The sequence below is a fragment of the Thermobia domestica genome, chromosome 7, assembly GCF_964235325.1.
Source record: "Thermobia domestica chromosome 7, izTheDome1.hap1.1, whole genome shotgun sequence".
NCBI classification, from domain to species: Eukaryota; Metazoa; Arthropoda; class Insecta; order Zygentoma; family Lepismatidae; genus Thermobia; species Thermobia domestica.
In genome coordinates this window covers 202489949-202513863 of record NC_137460.1, presented here as the reverse complement: position 1 = coordinate 202513863, position 23915 = coordinate 202489949, and the positions used below count along the sequence as shown (strand labels likewise).

Below are 23915 nucleotides of genomic sequence, written 5' to 3'. Positions count from 1 at the left end.
GTTGGTAGTTTTGCTATAACGCTGATTAAGAAGCTATACTTTTCTGCATTATAGCTTGTGAATTTTTACATGTCCACTATTGAATTCTGCTGAATTCCTGTGCTCTCACACTCCATACATGGCTCTATATTATGGCTGTTTCTTAAACTGAATGCGCTCGAAAGGGTCTCCTTTCATTATGTGGAACGCGCTGGGAAGGTTCAGAAATGCTCCCAACAATGACAGAACCTCTATAAGAAGTGTGTGCAGTCATACTACTGTAAAGAAAATTATGTTTTTAAACAACCTTTTTTTTTCTTTCTTTCAAAATTCAATACCTTTAGATTTGTATTAGTAGTTTCCGGGAATATTTACTACTAAAAATCCAAATTACCAGAGTGCATTGCCGGAAAATAGAAAAATAACTGAAATGAACTTTACAAAGGGATTTTTATCAGGTAGAAGTGTATTTGCTACAAATAAATAAATTAAAACAATAACGAACCACAATAATCAAAGATACAGCAAAATCAATTCTTTAAAAAAAGGTTAAAAACACAAATATCGTCAATTGTTAAAACATTTCATAAACACTAAAACTCTTTATTTTAAATAGCAGCACAGACGAACGAATCATTACCATTTTCCCTCCTACTTAAAACTTCCTTCAATCATTTGCATACAATTCTAAATTCTGTTCTCCTAAGCAAAAATGTCAAAGTTGTTTATCTACAAAATTAAAAGCAAATAGAAATTACGATCTGTAATTCTACAGAATGTCAGGGGCTTAACTAGTAGTATAGACTTCAAGAGTCACGGAATTTCCAAAATATTTTATATTGGTTTGCAACACACTAGAGCGTAAGGACTTATTGCTTATATCACGAACACTTCGTTCATAGTCAGCTTTTCAGCACGTATTTCTGAGACCTGTAATCTTTGTTTACCTGAAACTGATGTTTTCTTAAAATAACCTTAATAACTTTATAATAATGCATATTAATACTAATTTTCAATTTACTTTTCTTTTCATAGATCTTCTTTTAATCACAATTCACATACTTCTTACACAAAATGCTTTCTAAAGAATGCAAGATTTCCAATTTCTTTACAGACTGATTGAAATAATAAAAACTAATCGTGATTTAACATTTGAATGATTAGCGTAACTGTTCACGGTCAACTTTCAAGTCTAAAAACACTCAAACCTATTATATTGTTATGTAATGCAACCTCAAACTTCATAGATAAGCATACCAGAATTACTCTGTTGTTATCCTCATATAGTTTGTAAGAACGTCATTGCTAAGGAAAATAATAATATGAGATGCAAAATTTTGTAACAGACAATACAATGACTGCAGTTTGCAAAACCTGAACAAAGAGGACGTCTGGCTTAAAAACATTCTGAGAACTTGAATGGTTGAGAAGGAGACTTGAGACGAATTAACATGTATGGTATATTCCGAACAGTGTCGTGTAAATAAGAATCAGTTAACTTTCCAAGCTTGTCTATATTAAATATGGACGATTCTTGCACTGTCAAAAGAACTAACATACCTTAAATACAATATAAGACACAGACATAACATCAAAACCTGCAGCAAAATCAAAACTAAATGAACTTAGCATATTTCTCATGAAAATATATCACGACAGATCAAGATTTCCTGAATCAATCTGAGTATCTGGTAATTTACTCGTAAATGACTAAAATGCTAATAATTATATGCAATTGACGAAACTATCACGCAAGTTTTATTAAAAACGAAAATAAACTTAAGTATATTCCTTGTACATTTACCAATGAAGAAATCAGTTACTGGTAACACCAATTACGATTAAGGTATCACAAGCATCTAAATCAAGTTTTTACCTCAGTTTCTTCTTTTAGAAGCGCATTATCTTGAACTTGAATCTCAGTGGTAATTAACAGCTGTATACAGTTTCCGGAAACAATCCTAACTATGATCCATACTGTATTTCTACTTACGAAGTGCTTGTGTTACATCAATTAATTCCTTCCCTTGTTATACGGAACGCTATACAATAACAATTTTCCGTTTTACTATATACGGATTTGCTTTTTAAAAAAGTACAAGTAATTCGTTTGATACATAGGTGTGTAATAAACGCTTACACATACAAGAAAAATGAAAAAGGAACATTTATTTCACTTACTGCGAACAGATCTTTCAAAGGAACTGAATACATTATAAAATCGGAATTCAAATCTCATTATTTTTCACTAAATATATAGCCATATAAAAAACACCCATCGCTCTTCAAGAAGTTTTTATACTGTTATTCGTAGCTAGGATTGGAACAAATATAAATATTTATTCTTCATCTCATCGAAACATTTTCAAGCTCTCACGTCTGAGGAAGTACTTAAAAAAAAAATCAACATTCTATCAAGACAAATAATTCGTGTTATTCTTTTAAAATGGTTCACAAAGTTTAAAAACCGATCCTCTTATATTATTTCCTTTGTCAAAACTTCTAAATGAACTGAGAAATTAAAACGGCCTGCTCTTTATTCCAAGTTCAACTGCTTTATTCAAAACGTTATAAAAATCGACTGATGCCAGTCCGTTTTCTCGAATGTAATTCCATAATGATCATTAAAGGGAATCAGATTTTGAACGTTAACAGTACACTTGTTTTTGTATGTTCGTAACCTACTAATCAATCTCTTTGAATGGACTATGAAACATATGCAATTTATAAGGGAGTTAAAATGTGCCGAAATATTTATAATACGCAAAATATTTTCTTCCTCCTGTCTCTTCGAACACTTTATAAAGAGAAAATTTTCAAGAAACGAAACAAAATTCTTCAGTTTTTCTGTAAATAAGACTACATATTTTATTAGCTAATTAAATCTATTCAGATTCAATGTCACCTTTGCTAAATGTACTGATGATACAAAATTGTAAAATAAATTATATCCTGTTCGTAGAAATTACTTCAATATTCCGACTGTATTCAACAGCTTTATTCGTGAATTAGGGTATGAGGAGCGTACTGGGAAACTACGATTTTTCAGTTTTCAATATTCTCTTATATTCAGTTACCTTTGCATGCAAAAGCGTCTTTAACACAACCCTCACACGGATTCTAATGGTTTCAATAACAATAAACTGAAAATCCCAAATATAATACATGATACACATATGATTGGTTTTAATATTTAGACTCATTTCAAACTATCTGGGTTATCACATCTGAGGAAACAGCACAGTATTTTGGGGATACTATTTTTCATTCCATATTCCAATACAAACTATTGTACTCATTATTACTGAAAAAAAAAAAAAGCACAACAAAAAGACTCCTAATAACAAACCAGCATCTGTACGTGTGTATACAAAGAAAAGAAAATATATAGATATATATGTATATATTAAAAATTGCAATCTTCACTTCAGTCTAGAAACACAATACAGCTAACAAAATATATATATATATATATATATAATGACAAAAAAAAATATTAGAAGATGATTCTTCACTTCCTTCACATACAAACACGTGTTTTGTCCGTTATATACATGATACTTTCTTTCGTGTTTGTGTGTGCTAATATGTGCATACACATACATAATTAGTAGTTACTTTTCTTTCAAGTGCACTATGCAATTGAAAATATACTCTCTATTCCTTACATGGAACAACAATCAGCGGAACATTATTAGGAAGTATTTGTTGAGTGACTAGCTTCTCATTTCGATGCTCAAACAACTTCATTCTAAGCTTTCTTGCGGCGTGTTGACACGAACATACAAGTAAGTATTTATATACAGAAGATAGACTTATGAATCCAAACAACCTCATCATGTCTAATACTGGCATCAAAGTAAATGGAATATAACGGTCCAAATTCGGTCCAATCATGCATTTTTTCAAGCAGGATTTTATTTACTGACATAGTATTTTTTTAAAAATCTTTCTACACACCAAAATAATGTGAAGATATTGCACTTGAGGAGCAACACGACATAGGATAATTCGGTTGTGTTAAGGCTTCTCATTGGTCTTACCTCTTGTTGTTTAATCGTGCTTCAACAATTACAAAAGTGGTTTGATTTCTGCGATATTGTTTATTTCTATCATATAAAATGTAAATCCTTACGACACCTGGCATTTGGACAACAACTAAATAATGAAAATATCGAGCAAAAATGACCATTTTAGTTCATATTGTTAAGGAGTTGCATCTTCATATTCTGATATTATTTATTGAGGTCTTTCTAGAAATCTTTTGAGGAACCGAAAATGACAGATACAAACCTGAGATACTCTTTCATAATCAGTTCCATAACCTGTATGGATCTATTATATAATTTATTGCAGATATATTTCTGCTTTAAAAATCTCACGATGAAGAATAATGAACTCATTAATCCTCTCCATGTATACATACACGGTACTTGTCTTTCGCTATCTATACGTATAAACATTACTCATAATCGTTTTTCTTGCACTTTCTTTTTTAAATACATTTTATCGTTACTACAAATTGAAAAAATAAAAGTAACCATCTACCAATAATCATTACTGCAACATTAACTATCCATTTAAATCAAAGGCGACGACAAAATCCTTCTACAGTAAGAACCTCGAAAATTGCTTGGCAGATACGTCTTACATTGTAATTCACTGAGGGATTCTCCATCAGATGTCGCAGTATTCGATCTCCGCCTTCTTCTGCAAGCATTGGACAATAACGCTTTGCTAAAAGAAAAAGAGGGTGAATTATGACTTAGTATTAATCAAATTATGAAGAACTTGACAATTTCAGCTACACCTAAGAAATATTCTACGGAATTATTTCTTATGTAATATTATTATCTTTTTTTTTTCCTGTTGTTTGATTGAAGTTGGAATTCCATTGGCGGTACTTGGATTATATGAGACAGAATTACGATTTAATATGTGATTAGGGCCATCTTATTGAAATCAAGGAAATCCAAAAGAAACACTAACCAATAAGCCACTTGCAGCAATCTTTCACCGTGTGCACAAGGTATGTGAGTACAAGGGACTTCTTTCGAGAGAGATATCTGAATAAAAATACAATTTTCGCAGCTGGAGCGAAAGACAGGTGTAATACAAAATGTTAAACATGCAAACGCTAAAGACATCCTTAACATATTTGTACATTATTTGTGCTGATATATTCCTGTCGTAAACCTTCTTTATCTGAACTTTCACTTCTAAATCTACTGCCTTCAGTAGACGCCTGCTCATTTCTCATTTCAATGGTCGTGTAGTTTTCGCGAGAAAATAATTTTACTGGAAGGGAGGATTCCCAGAGCATAATGCACATCATATTAGGTGCTGCAGTCCGTCCAGAATTCAGAAAATACCAGAGACTCATAAGCATTTACTCTGAAATATCGATTTTCCCAGGATAAATACAAACTTTATATTGAGTCGAATGTATGCATATCTGCAATGTACAACGAATTAAAGAGCATTACGAATTATATTTCGTCTGATTACAGTGCGAAAACTGTTTGTGCTTCCTACCTCCTTGAGAATCCCGAAGACACAAGCAAACAAACACGTACTGCTTAAAGTGCACTGTCATCTCGACCTTTTGACATAATTTTATAGCAGCAAATTCAAGACAAAATTGGGCATAACATATTTGAGGAGCATATTTGAGAGCGCATGACCATGTATCTAGGAAACATGCAAGGGAAGACAGGTTGAAATGAAATAACTTTTAAAACTTCCCTTCGTTATAAGGTCTTGTGGAAACTGCAAATTTGCTGATCGGAATGAAAGTTTTTTCTAGCTTTAGTATCTATAACTGCTGGTTTTTTATTATTTTTTTTTATTCGTTATTATTTGCTAATCTTCAACTCAGTGATGACTGGTGAAACCACAAATTTTCCCCGGGGCATTTCTTTCATCGAGGTCAACCTAGGTTACCGGTATTTTTGCAGTACTACTTTCACTCTCGTTTACTCAAATTCTTCCCTGGAATCATCATTGCTTCATCTCCATGAACAGATTTTTATCTTCTCGAAGAAACAATATAGTGGGTCAAACAACTGTAAGACAACTAATGCAGAGATGGGATGAACTGTGAAAGAAAAGTGATTAGAATTGAAATGTGACCTAAGCACGGAATCGTGCTGTCTCATATACTTTTCAATGTCACTACGGCAAGCACAGTTAGAGAAGCTACATAAAAGGGAAATAGAAATAAGTTTAAATTTTATGACAACGTGACGATTTGGAAAGAAACCGAAAAGTACAAAAGACAACTGAATGCTTGCGACAAATACAGATGAATATGACCATGAAAGAAAAGTGAAAGAATATGATACTGTATTTCAAAAACAATTAAAAAAAGAAGAAGAAGAAGGCAAACAAATAAAACTAAAATAGTACTTCTCTAATACCTGAGTTCATCAGTTACCGCACCTGACCGAATACAAGAAATACTAGTAGACTACATCGCGAAGATGATTTTGCTAAAGCGTGAAATCTCTATATCTCTATATACATGATAACATACCCAAAAAAGCGCGATGATGGAAAAACTGGTGGAATAAAGAAGTTGGAGGAAACGAGAGTACTCCGAGAAAATCCACGGACACGATGTTTTCTACCAGGAACTTACTTGACTAGGGATCGAATCAGGGACCCCACGCACCAGAAATAAGCGCTCTATCACTGAAAAAAAAAATCCTTAAAAATGTACTCTGTTAAGATAATGTTAAAGAAGGAACAGGCAAATCTCGGCTACATTGATACGGAGATGTAGAAAGAATGAAAGAGAAATACTTGCCTAAGAAAGTTTGACACGCGAAAATGACGTGAAAAGGTTACCGAGCAGATAACGGAACAGATGAAAAGACCAAGTTCCGAAGTACGTGTAAAAATCAACAAAGAAAAAAAAGCCCTTGGAGAATGTTCGCACACAACCAGACTTGGAAGAATGCTTCTATGTGCTGCTTTCTTGTTTTGTAAGCGGGTCAAAGTCATGATTCGATCCAGAATGAGGGGATCATTTTCCATACGTCTCTTTCACTGGGTGCAAACATCCACACGCTGCTGCACCTATTCTGCTGTAAGCAAATGTGGTAACTACGCGGAGGAACATTCTTCATTTTCAAACTATCACACAAAATTCAGTGGACGGTGTGCTTCGATATGCCCAAATGTGCACTTAGCGCCCTCACAGACAAATGCCTATCATCACGAATAATTGCTGCAACAGTATCCATTAGAGTCTCGTTAATCACCGACGGCCTTTGTCCAGGATGAGGAAGTAAAGCGCCTGACTGACGCCAGTGGCTATTCTCAGTCTGTCTTGATCGGCGTAAGTTTCCGCAGCACTTTTCCCTAACACCAACAAAATTTTATGGCATGTCGTCGTTCATCTTGAATACTCATCGCGAAAAGCAACCTTATACATAAAAACCTGAAGAGGTAAACGAAACATGTTTTACATAAATCAACACAGCTGCTCAGTAACATGGTTTAGAAACATTTTATGACTTGCTACCGATGCAGAATTAATCAACCTACACGACGAGACTACTGCCGAGACGACAGACAGTGTTGCCAAGCCAGGCAAAATTCTGTCTCACCTTCTCTGCGGCAGCCTATGTATAAATTATTAACTGCACATGGATAACCATGTCACAGTGTTTAAGTGTATCCATCATATTCATTGTCTGATATTAAATTTAAACAATTCTGGAAAAGTTTGCTTCGGCTGCATCGGTATTACTTGTGTTATTGTAAACTTAAAGAGAAGTTTAAGAATTGTTCAAAATCTATGCTGAATCACTCATCATTGGGCATTTTCTTGAACTGTTACCATATATTTATATAAGTTAAGAAAAGATACAAGCACATATTCACTGATCAGAAACTGATCCAGATTGAAAATCCTCAGCATACCTACTATGACTACAAGCCTAATGATTTCTGGTACAACTCGTCTGATAAGTTACGAATAAAATCAAGAGATGAAAACTGCATTTATTTTTCCACATAATCCTCTGCTATTGTTATACATTATCCCAGCGCCTAACCAACGCCTGGCAGGCTTCGGCATAAAAAGATTTTTCAGTATGTCTGAACCATTCTACGGCACACTACTTCACTTCATTATTACTGTGGAAATGTTTCTTTACATATTATGATTCGATGCACACAAAAAAAAAAAAAAAATGACCTTCCGTATTACAACGGTACTTCAATTCAGCAGCCTTTAACTCTTCTGTGCTTGTCAAAAGCAGAAAGATGTTTTGGAACAACGTGTACTCACTTTTAGGAACAGCAAATGGTAATGAATTGTTCTTCACTATTCCTAACGAAAAATTACACACCTCTGCAACTTCACAAGTTACGCGACGATTCTCAATGATAAGCTGTTTATCGCGCTGAATATTCCCCAGAATGATTGCTGCGCGTTGGGATTCGCCATGACCGGGATCGTCAGTGACAGATGAACGACCAATCAAATGTCTTACTGCGGCTGAGTGTCTCATCACTGTGAGGTTACTGAAGTCTTCTGTAAATTTCAGTTGGTTTTATCCTGTCCTTCACCACACGCTATTCCGTATACACGTTCACACTGATGTTCATCATCTATCAAACAATCTCTGGAATGGGGATCGTTAACAGGGCACAACTGCCAGTTTCTAAGTATGCTCTACCTCCAACCTGGTATTAATTTTGAACCTGTAAAAACACGTCCCCGATTGACTTCAAGGCTCCTCGTGCATTAGCGTCTCCGTATCAAATTTTTCAAACAAAACTACACGAATCATGAAAAGGAGAATCACAAAAAGTCAAACATAAATCCTTGTCAGTTGTTAGCTATTACACATGTTCTTTAAATAGCACATACCTAGGTATATAATACTCACCATTTTTGGTGCACACATGTTGAATTGCCCAAACTGCCCACAACTGTACCTGATAGGCTTCATGGCATGCTAGTAGCGGGAAGAATGGATGGAAAGAGCGATAGGCGACCATCTCACCCTCTGGAGTCTCCCAATTGACTACTACTTCACCCTGCAAGCATAACAGCATTGATATTCAGACGGGCGAATGATAAGGTTGATTGAAAACCGCAATCTTCACAGTTCAATGATCATGAACTGAATTGGGTTAGTTTCAACATTATCGATACATATGCATATAATTATATATGAAGTTGTTGTCAGTTTTTAGCTCAACAGAAAACTAATAAAAGAAGATAACGAGGTACGCAGGAAGGGAAAAATGTAAAACTAGTTATATTTCTATAGGGAACACCAGTAGATTTAGCTATTGGGCTATTACTGAAAATATTGTCCAACATTCCTTCAGAGCTTAAAACTGAAATTAACAGAAACTTATAATCTAAATAGTAATAAAAATACTATATAGCATATGTATATTAATTTCACAAATATTATTAAAAGACACAGCGATAGAGTGCTAACATCTTTCCATGAGAAGGATCTCGAAATCTCTCACACGCTGATATGAGAATAGGTTGCTGATTGACAATTTCGCGTATCCGGTTTCCTCGAGGTTACACCATTTCCTTCCAATCTGTTTATTTCCTCTCATAATCATTCATTTGTGATTGTAATTAGTTTCCTTCGGATTACAAAGAACAATTTACGTACATTAAATTTCATTTTATTTCATGTACTTTAAACCTAATTGGTGGAAGTGTCTGCTCACAGGGAACTTTCCAAAACACATATGAAGCTACAATAAATGAGTCTAATAGTAAGAAGCATTTATGGTATTACAACTATTACATTTATCACCGAAAATTGAATTATTTTATTGGATTATACGTCTACCTTTCCTGCATCAAAAATCAGATTATACGTTCTACTTTGTTAAGATTTCCATAATTGCTTATGTGCAGTTATATATCATATATATAAAATAAAAGTTCACCTTTCTTGTGTGTATTAATTGTAATTTTTGTCGATAATTTCAGCATCTTTAATTCGTAACGCCATCCTTTAGGCACATTAACCTAGAAGTTCCTAAGTAATTTGCTCGGTGGATTTGTATTTCCTATTTGTCCTTTCTTCCAATTATGTTATCTTAACTCCTACTAAAGCACTAATAAATCCTGTTCTTCACTTAGTGCTTTAGTCGAAACTAAGGTTAAAAACTTTTTAGGTTAGTGCGCTTAGACAAAGGCGTCACGAATTGAAGATGCCGACGAAGAATTACATAGAATGATCAACAGTGTTTATGTCTATCCTCGGGAGCTAGGACAAGGGGAGCCTCGTTTACCGGTTGAGAAACACTTCCGGTTTCTCACTTGCAGTTACCGACAACTAAAATGTTGGACACCGACCTTCCAGGGCATTTACATTAATTGGTTACTTCTGCGTCACAATCCTCGAGTTTTAGGAACAACATTGCAATTAAGTTTAGCTTAAGAAAAGCAAATTAATCAAGTAATCTCCAGAAAACAATACATAACTGTTCACACATACATTGAAAGAGAAATGTGTTTTTCTCGAGAAAAGTTCAGCAAACGCCGCTAAATCAAGCAGGAGAATTCCAGGGGCTGTTATATAGCCCCCTGCTTGACTACTTCCCAAAACGAGAGAATGTTCCTACATCAGCATCATTCTATTATTATTATTATTATTATTATTATTATTAAAATAAACTGTACATACCAATTCACGCAGAAGATCGTCCCTAGTGACAGTGGCGACAGTCCAACGAGTAGCTCCGTCGCTTGCTAAATGAGCAATTATTCCTGCAGCAAAATAACTTACATCGATGTGCTTTGAATGAAGCAGTTTCCTGCAACACAAACGAAATACGTGAAATAAATATAAGGTTTTTATATATTACCACAACACAAAGCAGCTATACAATAAAACTAAATAACAGAGCTAATAAAACTTAATAACAAGATCAAAGTTTCAATATCCTTTCTTCTTCTACCACTATTACTACTAAATTTTAAATGTTAATGTACTATTACTTTCATTTGTTGAAGTTTAGCTTCGTCTTTCAACACCGAGCCTATATGAGAAATGAACCTACAGCTTAAGATGGAATCTGAACTAACTCTTCTACCTGGAATTGAAACCGCCCTACCAAAGGCGCGCACTAGCCACTAGATCATCAGAAAGGCCTTAGATATAAACGTTAATAATAATAATTCATTGAACTTCATTTAATTTCATTTGAACTAAAAAATGCACGAATAGATCAGGGGAATCGAACTAGAGACTCCGGGTTACAGTACCGATGCATTAATCACTACACTAGCCAGTCCGCTCTGATCTGTTGCACGTCAACTCTTGAAGTCGGGCACTTAAAAATATTGGCTGTTTTTTCCATTTATTCATTACTTCCTTCTCTTTTTACGAACACTTCTTTCAGTACTTTATTTTCACGTACTAATGAACTTATTTTCTTACCTTCTTTTCATCCTTTCTAGGTTGAACATAAAAAACACCATTAAAATACGTGTTTAATTATTATAAACCAAAATTTAAGTTTTAAGTTTTTAGCTTACGTGGTTTGGCGTAGGTGCTGATTAGTCATCACTCACCAGGACTTCTTTTATATCTTTTGGGAACATGGTAATTCAGTGGTAGAGCATTTACCTCTGGTGTGTGGAGTCCCTGGTTCAATCCCCGGCCAAGTATGTTTGTGGTGGACCACATCGTGTTCTTGAGTTTTCTCGGGATACTTCCCTTTGTTCCCACTTTCTCGTTCCACCAATTCTTCCATCATCATTCACTTGCTTTAATCACCGTCTTCCTTAGCCTAACAGGCATAATGAGGAACGTTAAACTCGAAAATTTCATTTTCATTTTTCTTTTATATCTTCTGTATTGGCAAATTAGTGTACGGTTTTAAATTTTTAAATACAAAGAAAGAAAACAAACAATATTACCCTTTGTAATATTAAACATAATAGACATTTTGAATAATTTTTGTCACGTATGTCGCCTAATTTTAACAACATGGAAACCACGTTGCAAAGAGTTTCTTGATACAAAAAAGGAAGCAAAAAATATATTCATACTTGGAGTATTATTTAATACCTTTCTTTAAAAAAAAATGAATTTGATTACTATGAAGCACTAATCTTCACTCAACGAGCTGAATTACAGCTACGGTATAGGATTCTCCTAACTACTAGTAACTACATTTACCTTTAGGACCATATTTGAATTGAACTCTGAATTCATTAATTGAACCCAGATACGGAATTTCAACTTACCAGTCTAATCTTGAAATGAAATGAAATTTTTGAGTTTTACGTCCCACGGTTATGCCACTTAGGCTAAAGGAGACGGTGAACATGAGAGATGAATGAAATGGTGGAATGAAGAAAGTCGCAGGAAACGGGAGAACCCCGAGAAAACCCACGCACACGGTGTTTGTCCACCACAAATTTCACTTTCAGTCTAATCTTATCTGAGGATTATACTTGTATATTTTGTTTCTAGTTCCGAGCCGCGGATTAATTCGAGGTAAAGTCTCACATTGAACTGTAGTTCTACGTACCATACACCATTTCTGTTGGAAAAGGAAACTTAAATTCCAATCAACAAATAATCAGAGAAACTGAAACTAACCTGAGGATCGAAATGAAGTTTTCAACCATTAGCATTTTCCGTAGATTGGAAACTTCTGCAATATTGTTGATAAGGCCAAGAACTTTGGTTTCCACTGCACTTTCGCCTTGGAAGCTCTCCAAAACTTCCAGAAATAATTCCATTCCTCCTTCCTGCAAAAATACGCAGCAGGTTGTCGGAGACTCGTCTGAAAAATAGAAGTTAACTATTAAAACGACGCTTATAATTTACAATAATACTTTATTTATAATACGATTAAGATTACTGTGTGTTTACAAATAAAGAAGGGAGTGCATTGAAGTGCAGTCTAGTGATTTAAATATATACTGGAATAGTGAAATGAATAGAAGAGAAGCAGCTCAAACTGAAAGCGATCTCAATCATTATCACCTTTTAATTTTTAAGAATGCAAGCAAACTTCGTTCTTCTGTAAGCTCCGTAAGGCCCTTTCAAATTTTAAGGAATAATTTCAAGACAAACAATATTAAATCAACTATTTCCTGGTCTTTTCTTATAGGCCAGAAATCTGGAGATAAAATTATGACGTCGTACTTGTTGAGCTCTCAAATTTTTGCTTTGTATAAGTCTTGAGAGCACAATTACCTCATTTAATAGTGTGATTCACTCATCAAATGACCTAATTTTTCAAACTACTCATATTACTTCATATTACTGAGGTACTGATAAAAGCAAATTAGGTCAGAGTTATAGGAACCATAGTGAAAACCACTCAATTTGCCAAAATTTTTCACATACTAATATGCAGTGCGCAAATACACAGAGTTTTAAAGAACAGATGTCAATGCACAGTGGATAGAGCCACAACGGCATAAATATTTCTTTTCGTCTGCATGACAATCAAATGTGAAGGTGTTTCTCAGACGTGGTTAGATTGTTTTTGTGTTAATGATGCTCACCTGGTGATGTCATTGCCCCGGTGATGATTTCAGATCTTCCTCGGAGAGGAGGGAGATTTCGGGACATTTTTCCCGTGCGCAATTTCTTTCCCGGATCACCCCTGAAATCATCACTGGTCACTGCTCAAGGACGGCATTTAGACCGTTCTCTGAAATGGAGACTCATTGGTCGGATGGAGATACATTATATACAGACAGAAGTGTCCAAAGTCACAAATATTTTGAAGTGTTGTGTTACGTTTGTGAAACTGACTCTAACGGAGACCTGTACAAGACCGTGTAATAGCCACTAATACACAGAACAATGATTAGCTCTAATTGCCAGGCGCCCCTTCATTTTAACCGCACAACTGGCTTCCGAGGGCGCTATGATCACCATGCGGATTTATCAATATCTACTGTGACTCGGAACCTTCGGGTAAGACCATTAAAAAAAAAAGAAAAGAAAAGAAAAAAGAAAAGAAAAGGAAAACGAAAAAAAAAGTCTGCACTCTGTGTGCCGTTGACCTATCGCAGAGATGACGTCGTCTATAGTGATGGTGTCAACATCAGCACTGGTCACACAATCAGTATAGTCAAAATTCAGTATACAGTCGATTCCCAACATGTACATTATCTGGCGAGAGTCGTACAAAAGATACCATTCACTGAAACATCAGGAATGAGATCAGTATGATCGTAGTGATTTACTGGTGTGGAGCTGAATTATTATCGATCTCCGTACTGATTTCTAGATGATTGAAGCAGGTTCTCTGACCGCTCGGAAGCAAAGCTGCTTCTTTGGGGGCTTATGTTCAGCAGTTTCAAGTGCTGTTGAATCTGAATTCGTCTGCACGTACGGTAATGCCCGTCCATAGAGATGTCCTCGTCAATGACTTCCTTGCCAATGAGGACATTGATCGAAGGTCATAGTCAGCGGAGTTCCTCAATCTAAACCGAATCGAAATGTGTGTCAACAGATGCATCGCACAGACGCCAATTTCTTTCCAGGGACCACCAGAAGCCCAAAATCACTCTTCGCAAAGAACGGGAGTAGTTTTCACGGGTCGTCCTGCTTCAGGATCATCACCTTTTTTTGAGTGCAGCTTCTACAATTTTCGATATAGGCGTTCCTCAGCACGAACTCACGCTGTGAACGCCTTGTGATATTTTTTTTTTTTTTTTTTTCGACCTGTTTCTTTCGTCTCGTACTATTCGACTCATGAATTGGTAAGATATCACATAATGTTCAGGATGTATTTTGCGAAGTTCCTGAACAAATCAGTCTATGCTCTCCAAAATTCAATACAGATGCAGAACTTTTATTCAAATGAACCTTGATTTTTGGAAATTTTACGCTTAAGTCCGATTTCCTTTAGAGAAGTAATAGCACTTATAAGTCGAAAATTTACTTGTTAATTTCTGTAGCAGTTACTTTTCTTATTCTTTTATTTTATTTTCATTAATATTTTGTATATTGTTATTTTATAATTTAATATGATTATGTTTTTTTTTATGTATATTCTTTAATACAATGGATACATCCAATATATTAATTTTCTTCTTTAAATAAATAAATAAGTTATATGCCTGAAGTTTCGCGTTCTATTGCTAACTGTTTGCAGCGTACCGGGCAACGCATTAATTCACTAGTCGTGAGATTCATAGGCCCAATTAAGTTCCAGATGCTTTTCTTCGGTTAATTTACGATTTGAATCTATCTTTTGTTCTAGCAAATTTCGATATACGCTTGTTAATATAAAAAGAATGAACTGTGGTCTACGATCTACAAGTCTATTCGAAATAAAGATGACAATGTAACTAGAAATATATTTTTTTATCATTACCTCATAATTAAAAGTAAAATACATGTAATAAAACGTACCAAAAATATACACTTCACTTCCCATTAGAATTTGGTCCTTCGCTTCCATTTATTTCGTTCCACTGAATTCAAATTGTTATTACATACTTGAAGGATTAACAAAAATGTTTTCCTTTCTTCAGGTTCATATAGAAACGAGCGAGAGCTCGAAAGTGCTACAATACTATCAATTAGATAATTCTAATACTTAATAGTGTACCAACTGAAAGAGAGCGCTCACAAAATACAAAAAGTAACCAACCTGTTAAATTCCATAGGGCACTCAATGTAAATTTCATCGTAATGTCCACTAATCCGATTTCAACTTTACTCCTCACTATGGAAAGAAGTTTCTGCATATACTGTGGCTGTGCACCTAGCATGGAAGTCTCACTCGTCGATATCTTGGCAGCTGTAACATATTGTAATAAGGTTCAGACTTCATCAAATATATAATAATTAAGATCCACGTACAGTGTAAGCTGAATCTACTAAATAATCAATCAATCAAGCACCGTATAAAAATTGGATCCACATGATACAAAAACATAAAAGTTTAAATATTACAATAACCCGTGCCTTTTGAGTCATTTGACAGAAATGGTAATGTATTTTCTTCTTGTATAACACGAATGAGTTGCTAAATTACAACTATTTACCACTAACATTTTAACTACATTTTTTTATGTACATAAGTTAAACTTTCAGTGTTTCATCAGTATTTTAGCTATTCGAACTAGAGTTTCAAAGGCAACTGACTGCCTTTCGCACCAGTGTTAACTAATTTCGGAAATTGAGCAACAACTGTGCCATAATACATCGTTATAATTTTATATTTCAACAGACACATTATAGTTTAATTCAAATTTATAGTATTTACCTTTTTCTTATTGATTATCAAAACTATGCTCTGTGAAAGCATAGACACTCCAGATATTTATTCAATCAGTAACATACACTGGACAAATAAGACGTACAATTAAGATCAGATGTGGGGAGCATTCAAGATCTAAACAATTACATCAACCAGAAAAGTCAGCATTGACACAACACGCACTAGAAGGAAACATAAAACTTTGTTTCAAGTGCATCGGTTATATGCACATCCAGACACGGATGGATATGAGAGATGATTAAGAAAAGCAATAAAAATAAAATTACGTAATAGCCCCTTTTAATAATAAAAAGGTTTAAAATGAAGGGAAATTTGTAACATTTTATTACTATAAAATGACTGAAGAACAAGAAAGAAAGAATAATAGTAATAATTAAGGAAAGGGTTAATATCATAAATTTGAACTGTGAGTTATTGAGGAATATTTGATTATTAATATTCGTCCATGTTTACCAACGAAGTTCAACTGTTCAACGATGTTCATAGCCAAGTTTCTATTGCAGAAACAACGTTCAAAGTCAAGTCCCGATTAAGTCTGGATGAACTAGGTTTAACCTTGAACGGCCGATTTTCAAGGTTTAACTTCGTTGATCTTGGTTAACCTATAGTAGCTGAGAATTTCGTATACAATGTCGGACTGTGATATATGATTTGAAGATGAAAACTGTTTACAAGTCATTAATCCTTTACAGCGAATAACAGAAGATAGCTGCAATCCGCTTATCTTCAATTAAACTTTAAGTAACACTTCTAAAAAGACAATGTTCACGGAAAGAGAGAGGAATAATTTTCCTTTCCCCAAACAGTGCACCACAAATTTAACTTCTTGATTGTTGCCCTATCTTGGCTTACACAGAAAACACAATGATAAATGTATCTTGAAAGCTCGAATTCTAAGGTATTCAAGATCATAATTGAGAAGAGGACTTCACATTTGTTTCGCAGACAGGATCCTCTGTAATAGCTTGGCAACGTCACTGAGAGAAACACGAAGCAAAATCAAAGAAAATGTTACGTAAAAATACTTATGGTACTTTATACGTAACCTAAGTGTGAGAATATGATAAGATTTAATGAAAATAAAATATCCCGCTGACCTCCTTTTCAATGTTGCGGACCCCTGGGGATCCGAAGATCAGAGATTGGGTTCGGACTTACAGCAGAACGTGGATCCGAATCCATGAACTCTCACTAGGATAGAACTCATATTTCCCGCATCACGAGGAAGTTCTGTACTCCAGAATATGTACACATCTACTAAGAACCAAACACTGGTTGATGAGTGTTTCTTACACGGCTAATCATTTTTATGGCATTTCAGTTTGCCGGTGTATTATAGATCTGTACATAAATAGTGAGCACGCACCAGAATAAGATTGTATGACGGATTAGAATATTATTTACAAAAAAATAGTGATGTTAGAATATTTAATTAAATGACCCTATATTTTTAATTTTATTTGCTGTAACACTACATTTTTCATTTTATGATTTTTTTTGCCGCTCGAAATACTATTAAAATGAAAAGATCAGTTCGCGAAATGTTTTCTTCACTTGTTTTCTTGCTAGACGCAGAGTATTTTATAAACTGATCTTGGTTCACTTACACCAGATGTACTGAACTTAGATTTCCAATGATGCAACCAAATTCCTTGAACCACGCTCAAGTTAGAAAGTCCAATTTTGAATACGTTTAATTAAACGCTCATTTGAACTTCGTTGTGCACACGGCTAACTGAAATATAACAATGTAACAATTAAAATTATATCACAATAACTGTACAATTTCCTAATTAGTCAACGCCGATGATAAAGACGCTGAGCTTCTTTGGAAAGTCATGTTAAAATAAATAAAACACAGATGGAACAAGTTTACGTAATTGAAATTCTCTCTCCTTCGCACCTTCTTTCCAGTCAGTTTCTAAATGAATTACTGATAACGTAAATTTAAACTTTAGCTACGCACAGAAGTGGTTAGGAAAGAAACTGAAGACAATATTGCTTGAATTTCGAAGATATGCATACACGACTTGTAAATTTTGACTAGTTCGTAAAATTATTGGTAAGCACATCGATTACAAGGTCAGTCCCCCACTCCATGTAGAACTTACCTAATACTAGGTAACTATCTTATCTGACGCGAATTCTGTTTGAAAGTAACCCCACGAGGTGCTGCAGGTATGCTATGTACCAAATGTGAATTTATTCACTCAATTGGAGATCCTATAGTTCTCACAAAGTACAGGAAAGAACTTCTTTTGCGGTTCCAATCCAAAGTAGTTCAACGGTCTTTCAACCAATTTGAAACTGGAGACTTATAGGTGTTCATTTTACTCCGACCTCCCTCGCCCTCGTTCACCCCAGCCCTTGCAAAAGGAGCTGTCCATCGCCCCCGCTCGAACTCGCCCTCGTGCTGGAAACAACTTCTCGCCCTCGTAAAGGGAATTGCCCCTCACCCTCCCGCTGGAAACTTGTCCTTCCCTCGCCCTCGCAATGGCAACTGACCTTCGCCTCGTTCACCCTCGCCCTCACGAAGAGAGTTGTCCATCACCCTCGCTCGCCCTTGTGTTGGAAACTTTTCCTCGCCCCCGCAGTGAGTTGGCTCTCGCCCCATCACACTCGCCATCGCGAAAAACGCTGTCCATTGCCATTGCCCTCGTGCTGGAAACTTGTCCTCGCTCTCGCGCACCTTCGACCCCGCAATGACAGTTGGCCCTTGCCTTCGCGAAGGGAGTTGTTTATAGCCCTTGCCCTCGTGTTGGAAATTTCTCCTCGCTTTCGCATCATTGTGGGTGAGGGAATTTGAGGATGAGGATGCCGTCGAGAGGGCCACCCTCGCGAGGGTGAACATCTCTGCTGGAGACTGTACGCCAGACCAGCTGCAACAGGGTACGTGATGTTCCCAAACCACGTAGAAATGCTTTGATCATTGTAAACCGGCCGCTGTTGTCTTGAGAGATTGAAGTGGTCACTGCATATTACCATGAAGATGAAGAAATGAGAATATCGGGTAACTGAGAATGTCCTAATGAACACGCTAGTTCATTTTCACGTTCACTAGTACAAGTCGGTCTAAGTCATTGTGTCAAAAACCCTCTAACACCATCACAGAATCTCCTCCAGCTTGTACTACACCTTCCACAAACACTGTGGAGGAAATTCTTCACTAGGGTTTCGGTGTACTCGAGCCTTGCATCATTAGAACAGGAGAAGATGCTACTGGTCAGCCATATTAAACACTTTAGAGCCCATTACAGTCCAGTGCTTGTGTTTTTGAGATCACTGAAGATGTACAGCTTTATGCAACGCAATGAGAAGTTGCCGTGTAGCTAATTGTGTAATTGATGATTACAATTACAAGATGTTCCCTTCCGGAAATTTGTTGATATAGACTTGCATCCACGAATTGCAGCAACTCCTGGTAGACGTGAAAACTGCTTTCCATGAGTAAACGTAAAACTTGCCGTTCGTTTCGATCGCAGTTCCGACGCCATTTCGAGTCCACATGTATGATACGCCATTTCTTGTAAAGACGTTGGACAGTCCGCTTTGATTTTTTTTTTTTTTAAACAACTTCATTTACTGTATGACCACGTGCACAATGACCCCTTTTTGCCACTGTTATATTCTTTGCTCTGACCTATCTTGAGGAGCTATTTGCATACAGCCAACTGGAACACTCACTCTAGTAAATTACAATGGTCATGTGTCAGAAGTAGTGGATAATTCAGTCACGCGTTGCCAGATAAATGCCATCTATAACGATAAAAATGAACCAATGTTAGTTCTAGAGGAGGTGTCTAATTTTAGTCTCTCCTTTTACTTATTAAGAAAAAAACAAGGAAGAAAAGGCAATAATTCATACTTACCAAGAATGGAACAAATGGCAACACTCATTCTATTCATAGAGGCATCATCAAATGCACAGAGACAATTCATTACTAAGCGAGCACATCTGTACTTGTCGAAAGCCACATCCTGCAGAATCCGATCACTGCACAGAGTTAAAAGTGTGTTTTTCTGTAGCTGAAATGCAAGATAAGTGCGTTTTTACTTTGACATTTATTGACACTTGAATGACAATTATTTGAATTTATTTTCACAAATAAACAGTTTTCCGTTCTAAATTTACGTTATGCTTATATATTATGTATAATTATTCCGAAGGATTATTTCGCTACACTTTATTAGCTTTCTCATGAGTATAACTATAAATTATATATGTTTGTACATCAATTATATGTTTCTTGCTTTCTAGCCCAATCGCTAAATTTATGTTCCTCATCATTTTCATTAGAACTATTTTTTTCATTAATATATTATATAACGTGTTGTTACTCTGCTAACATCCTAAGGAATATATTTACACATTAAATTCCAAGCATATATTTGCTGATAGATCCTATACGATATATAATTCAAGTAAGAACAGTCTTGTGTTATGTAATGCGTTCATACAACTTCAATGTTTCCTGGCCTTTTTTTTTTTTTTTCATGGCGTGTAGAAGTTGCTAAATTGGATGTTCTTTAAAGTTCTTCCCTTTCGTGGAACTCTCCTGACAAAAAAGTGGATAACCTCACCCCTCGAAAATTGTAGTATTTCTTTATATTTATTTATTTATTTTATTTTTATCTTTTTTTTAATGTGTGTTATAAAGTTAACAATGTTGATCACTAGTCTTAGATCTTTGTCCTTTCTTGAATAAACTGATAGCGAAATTCCAGATAACTGTTGACTGCTTTCCACTACTTAAACAAAACAAGCTTATAAGAAGTATGATGCACAGATCAAATAGTAACCACTGATTTTTTTTTTTTTTTTTTTTTTTTTTTTTTTTTTGTATGCTAAAATTGAGATCAATTTCTTAATAACTGTAAATTCATTTTTGTGTAGAAGTAAATATACAGCAAACTGTAAAGAACACATAGTAGATATAAAAGTTTTTGTATCTATAGATGACATAAATGTGTCGATGAACAAAAGATACGTGACCTCTGCAACGAGACAGTTTTTACGTTAATGTTACATATATATTTGACCTGTGTGTAAAATCATCTATTAAAAGACAAATTCTGACCAAAGCATATATTAACTAATAAATAATAGAGTTACAGTTTCGGCAAATTAACTTTGCCTTCATCAGACCCATTATCGGAATAGCGGACTAAATATACATGATGTATGGAGAAAGATATTGGATAAAACAGAGAAGAAGGAAGAGGTAAAAACAAGTGTGTTGAACAACGGATAGACAATTAAAAGTTTATGTTTTTCAAAAGTGAAAGTTATTCATACACAGGTGTGCCAAGTAAAAGTTTAGCTCTTAAATGAAAGTTGATCATTAAAAGTTGCATATGTATTAATTAAAAATTGTTAAAGGAAAGGACGAATATGATTGGTTCATGGAATGACTCCTCTCATTTTAAGAAAAGTATATAAGCTGTAATCTTAGAAATTGTATTTCATAATGTGTCTGATGAAGGCAAAGTTAATTTGCCGAAACTGTAACGCTATTATTTATTAGTTAATATATGCTTTGGTCAGAATTTGTCTTTTAATTTATACAAGAAGTTCCAAAGCTAGAATGAGTAGTATTCAAAATCATCAACTGTTACCTCTGTACCTAGCTCAAATTAAGTACTATGTTCCAAAATCTATCTCAGACAGTTCAGCAGTTTTCCTGTGATTTGATCACCCACAACTCGTTTAATTTTTATTATATATGATAAATGGAGGAAATAACCGATTTTCTCACTAATTCCTCTCACGAAGTGCGAATTCAGGAAACGGACTAGGTACTGTAGTGTTTAACGAATTGGCACGATAAGCCAGAGACCTAGGTTCGAATTTAGGTGCAACAGTGCATTTTCTCCCTTTTTGTTTATCATTGTATATTATTTAACATTTTATTACTAGAAGCAACAATTAAATATGTTCCTTCCGTTGTGAATGATTCTAAGGTACCAGAAAACTTAATGTTTGTTAAATTATTCAAAAACCAGACACACACATAATTTTACATGATCTTTACATGTGGGTCAAACTGACCGCTTTCGTTGTTCTAGGTATGACAGAAATCAGTGGTCCTAATGTTAATGAAAACCGTGTTTCGAATAGCTTCGCTCCAGTTATTTATCTGAAGGGTGGCAAAACCATCTTGAGCATAGATCCAAAAGATTGCATCACTAGACGTAGTTTCAAACGACAGACAAGCCTTCTTTATTAAGCGCGTCTGTAGACGTTCTCTCCGATTTAGCATCATCTTCGGAATGCATCTAAAGATGCACTCTTCATTAAAGGGATTAGGCGCTACTAGCAAATAACCATTCCGACAGTATGATTAACTGCAGTTGGGGCGTAATGCAAAACGTCTAAAAATATACTCGGATTGAATGCATTTGCGCAACACATTACGTGCCTCCACTTCAGGAATAGCGTAGTTAATACTTTTTTTTTTAACGCTGCAGTTTAATGATGACGTTACAGTTCCTTTGTGATAAAATGAGTAATCGTATTTGGAGAACTGAGAAACTTCAACGAGTTGTTAAAAGTACCTATCAGTCACCAAAAATCAAATATTTTTACATCTCCTATGTTCACAGTAGACAGTTCGTGCTTACATTAACGTCATTTCCAGGAAGCTTGCACAGTATCCTTTAGTTTATAGAATTTACACTTGGAATTTCCTGATATTACCTTAACTGCTAAAACATTTTTAAGCATGCTGAATGCGTGCTTATGTTACAGATGGAACATAACAGTGTCAGTATTCCTATCAGAGACCATTTTATTAAGAAACCCCCTTCTTCAATTGAAATCAGTGGTGTCAACTTTTATGGATTTGTAAAGAGCAACGTACCTAATATTTTAGCGTGTATCGTCATTATTTATCACCGTTAAAGACCACCATATAAAACATCTACTCCTCATACACTTGCAAATATTAGAAACTGAATTTTAAACATAAATTCTACGAAGTAAAGGATTTTGTGGAAGTTTCCTGAAATGTGAAACTAAACTCAGTATAAGAAGTAAATACATAATAAATAAATAATGAAGTGTGTATTTAATAAAATAGAATAAAATTCCGTATAATCATGCAATCTTGGTTGGTTGGGCGTTTTAGAATCCGTTTACACATGACCTACAGTTTAGGATGGGATCCAAACCACAGTAATGCCCTCAAATTCTTCCCCCTGTTCCGTTAACAACTCTGGTTTTTATAGTCGTAACTAAAAGATTTTTTTTTTTTTTTTAATTATAAATCATTGATCCCATTCAAATATTGGCGTCGTTGATAGACCATACTTCACTCAAACATTTACACCTTGTAATTGGGTCACACAGAGGAATAAATAATTTCAGATTCTGTTACAATAATAAATAAATAAAAGACAGTGTATACGCAAATGAAACCACGTACCTGATAATGACCCGGATATATTTCCATAGCTGTAAGTGTAAGCTCCACAACATCCTTTAGAACACGAGGATGGATCTTCTGTGCTAGATCACCTTTCGTTAAGTTATATAAACAGGCTGTAGCTGCCATTTGTACTCCAAACTGTTCACGATGTTGTTGCATGCCAGGAAGTACCAACTAAAAGACAGAAATGTTAACTATAAAATAATCTTAATCGACATAAGAGAACTTAATTCAAGTTCTGATAGT

The 23915-nt window shown here is 35.0% G+C and overlaps 1 protein-coding gene across 2 annotated transcripts in view; it reads right to left on the bottom strand.

Moving 5' to 3' along the window:
• Nucleotides 1-410: 410 nt before the first annotated feature.
• LOC145690666 (protein zyg-11 homolog B-like) overlaps nt 411-23915 on the bottom strand; it is a 41073-nt gene continuing 17568 nt past the window's right edge. For both annotated transcript variants that reach the window (XM_081765790.1, XM_081765791.1), the window contains exons 4-10: nt 23667-23843; nt 20112-20268; nt 15610-15759; nt 12588-12774; nt 10662-10791; nt 8883-9033; nt 411-4716 (exon numbers count right to left, since the gene is read on the bottom strand). In XM_081765790.1, the coding sequence (XP_081621916.1) occupies nt 4565-4716; nt 8883-9033; nt 10662-10791; nt 12588-12774; nt 15610-15759; nt 20112-20268; nt 23667-23843 (1104 nt within the window). In that variant the 3' untranslated portion in view covers nt 411-4564. The remainder of the gene's footprint in view (nt 4717-8882; nt 9034-10661; nt 10792-12587; nt 12775-15609; nt 15760-20111; nt 20269-23666; nt 23844-23915) is intronic.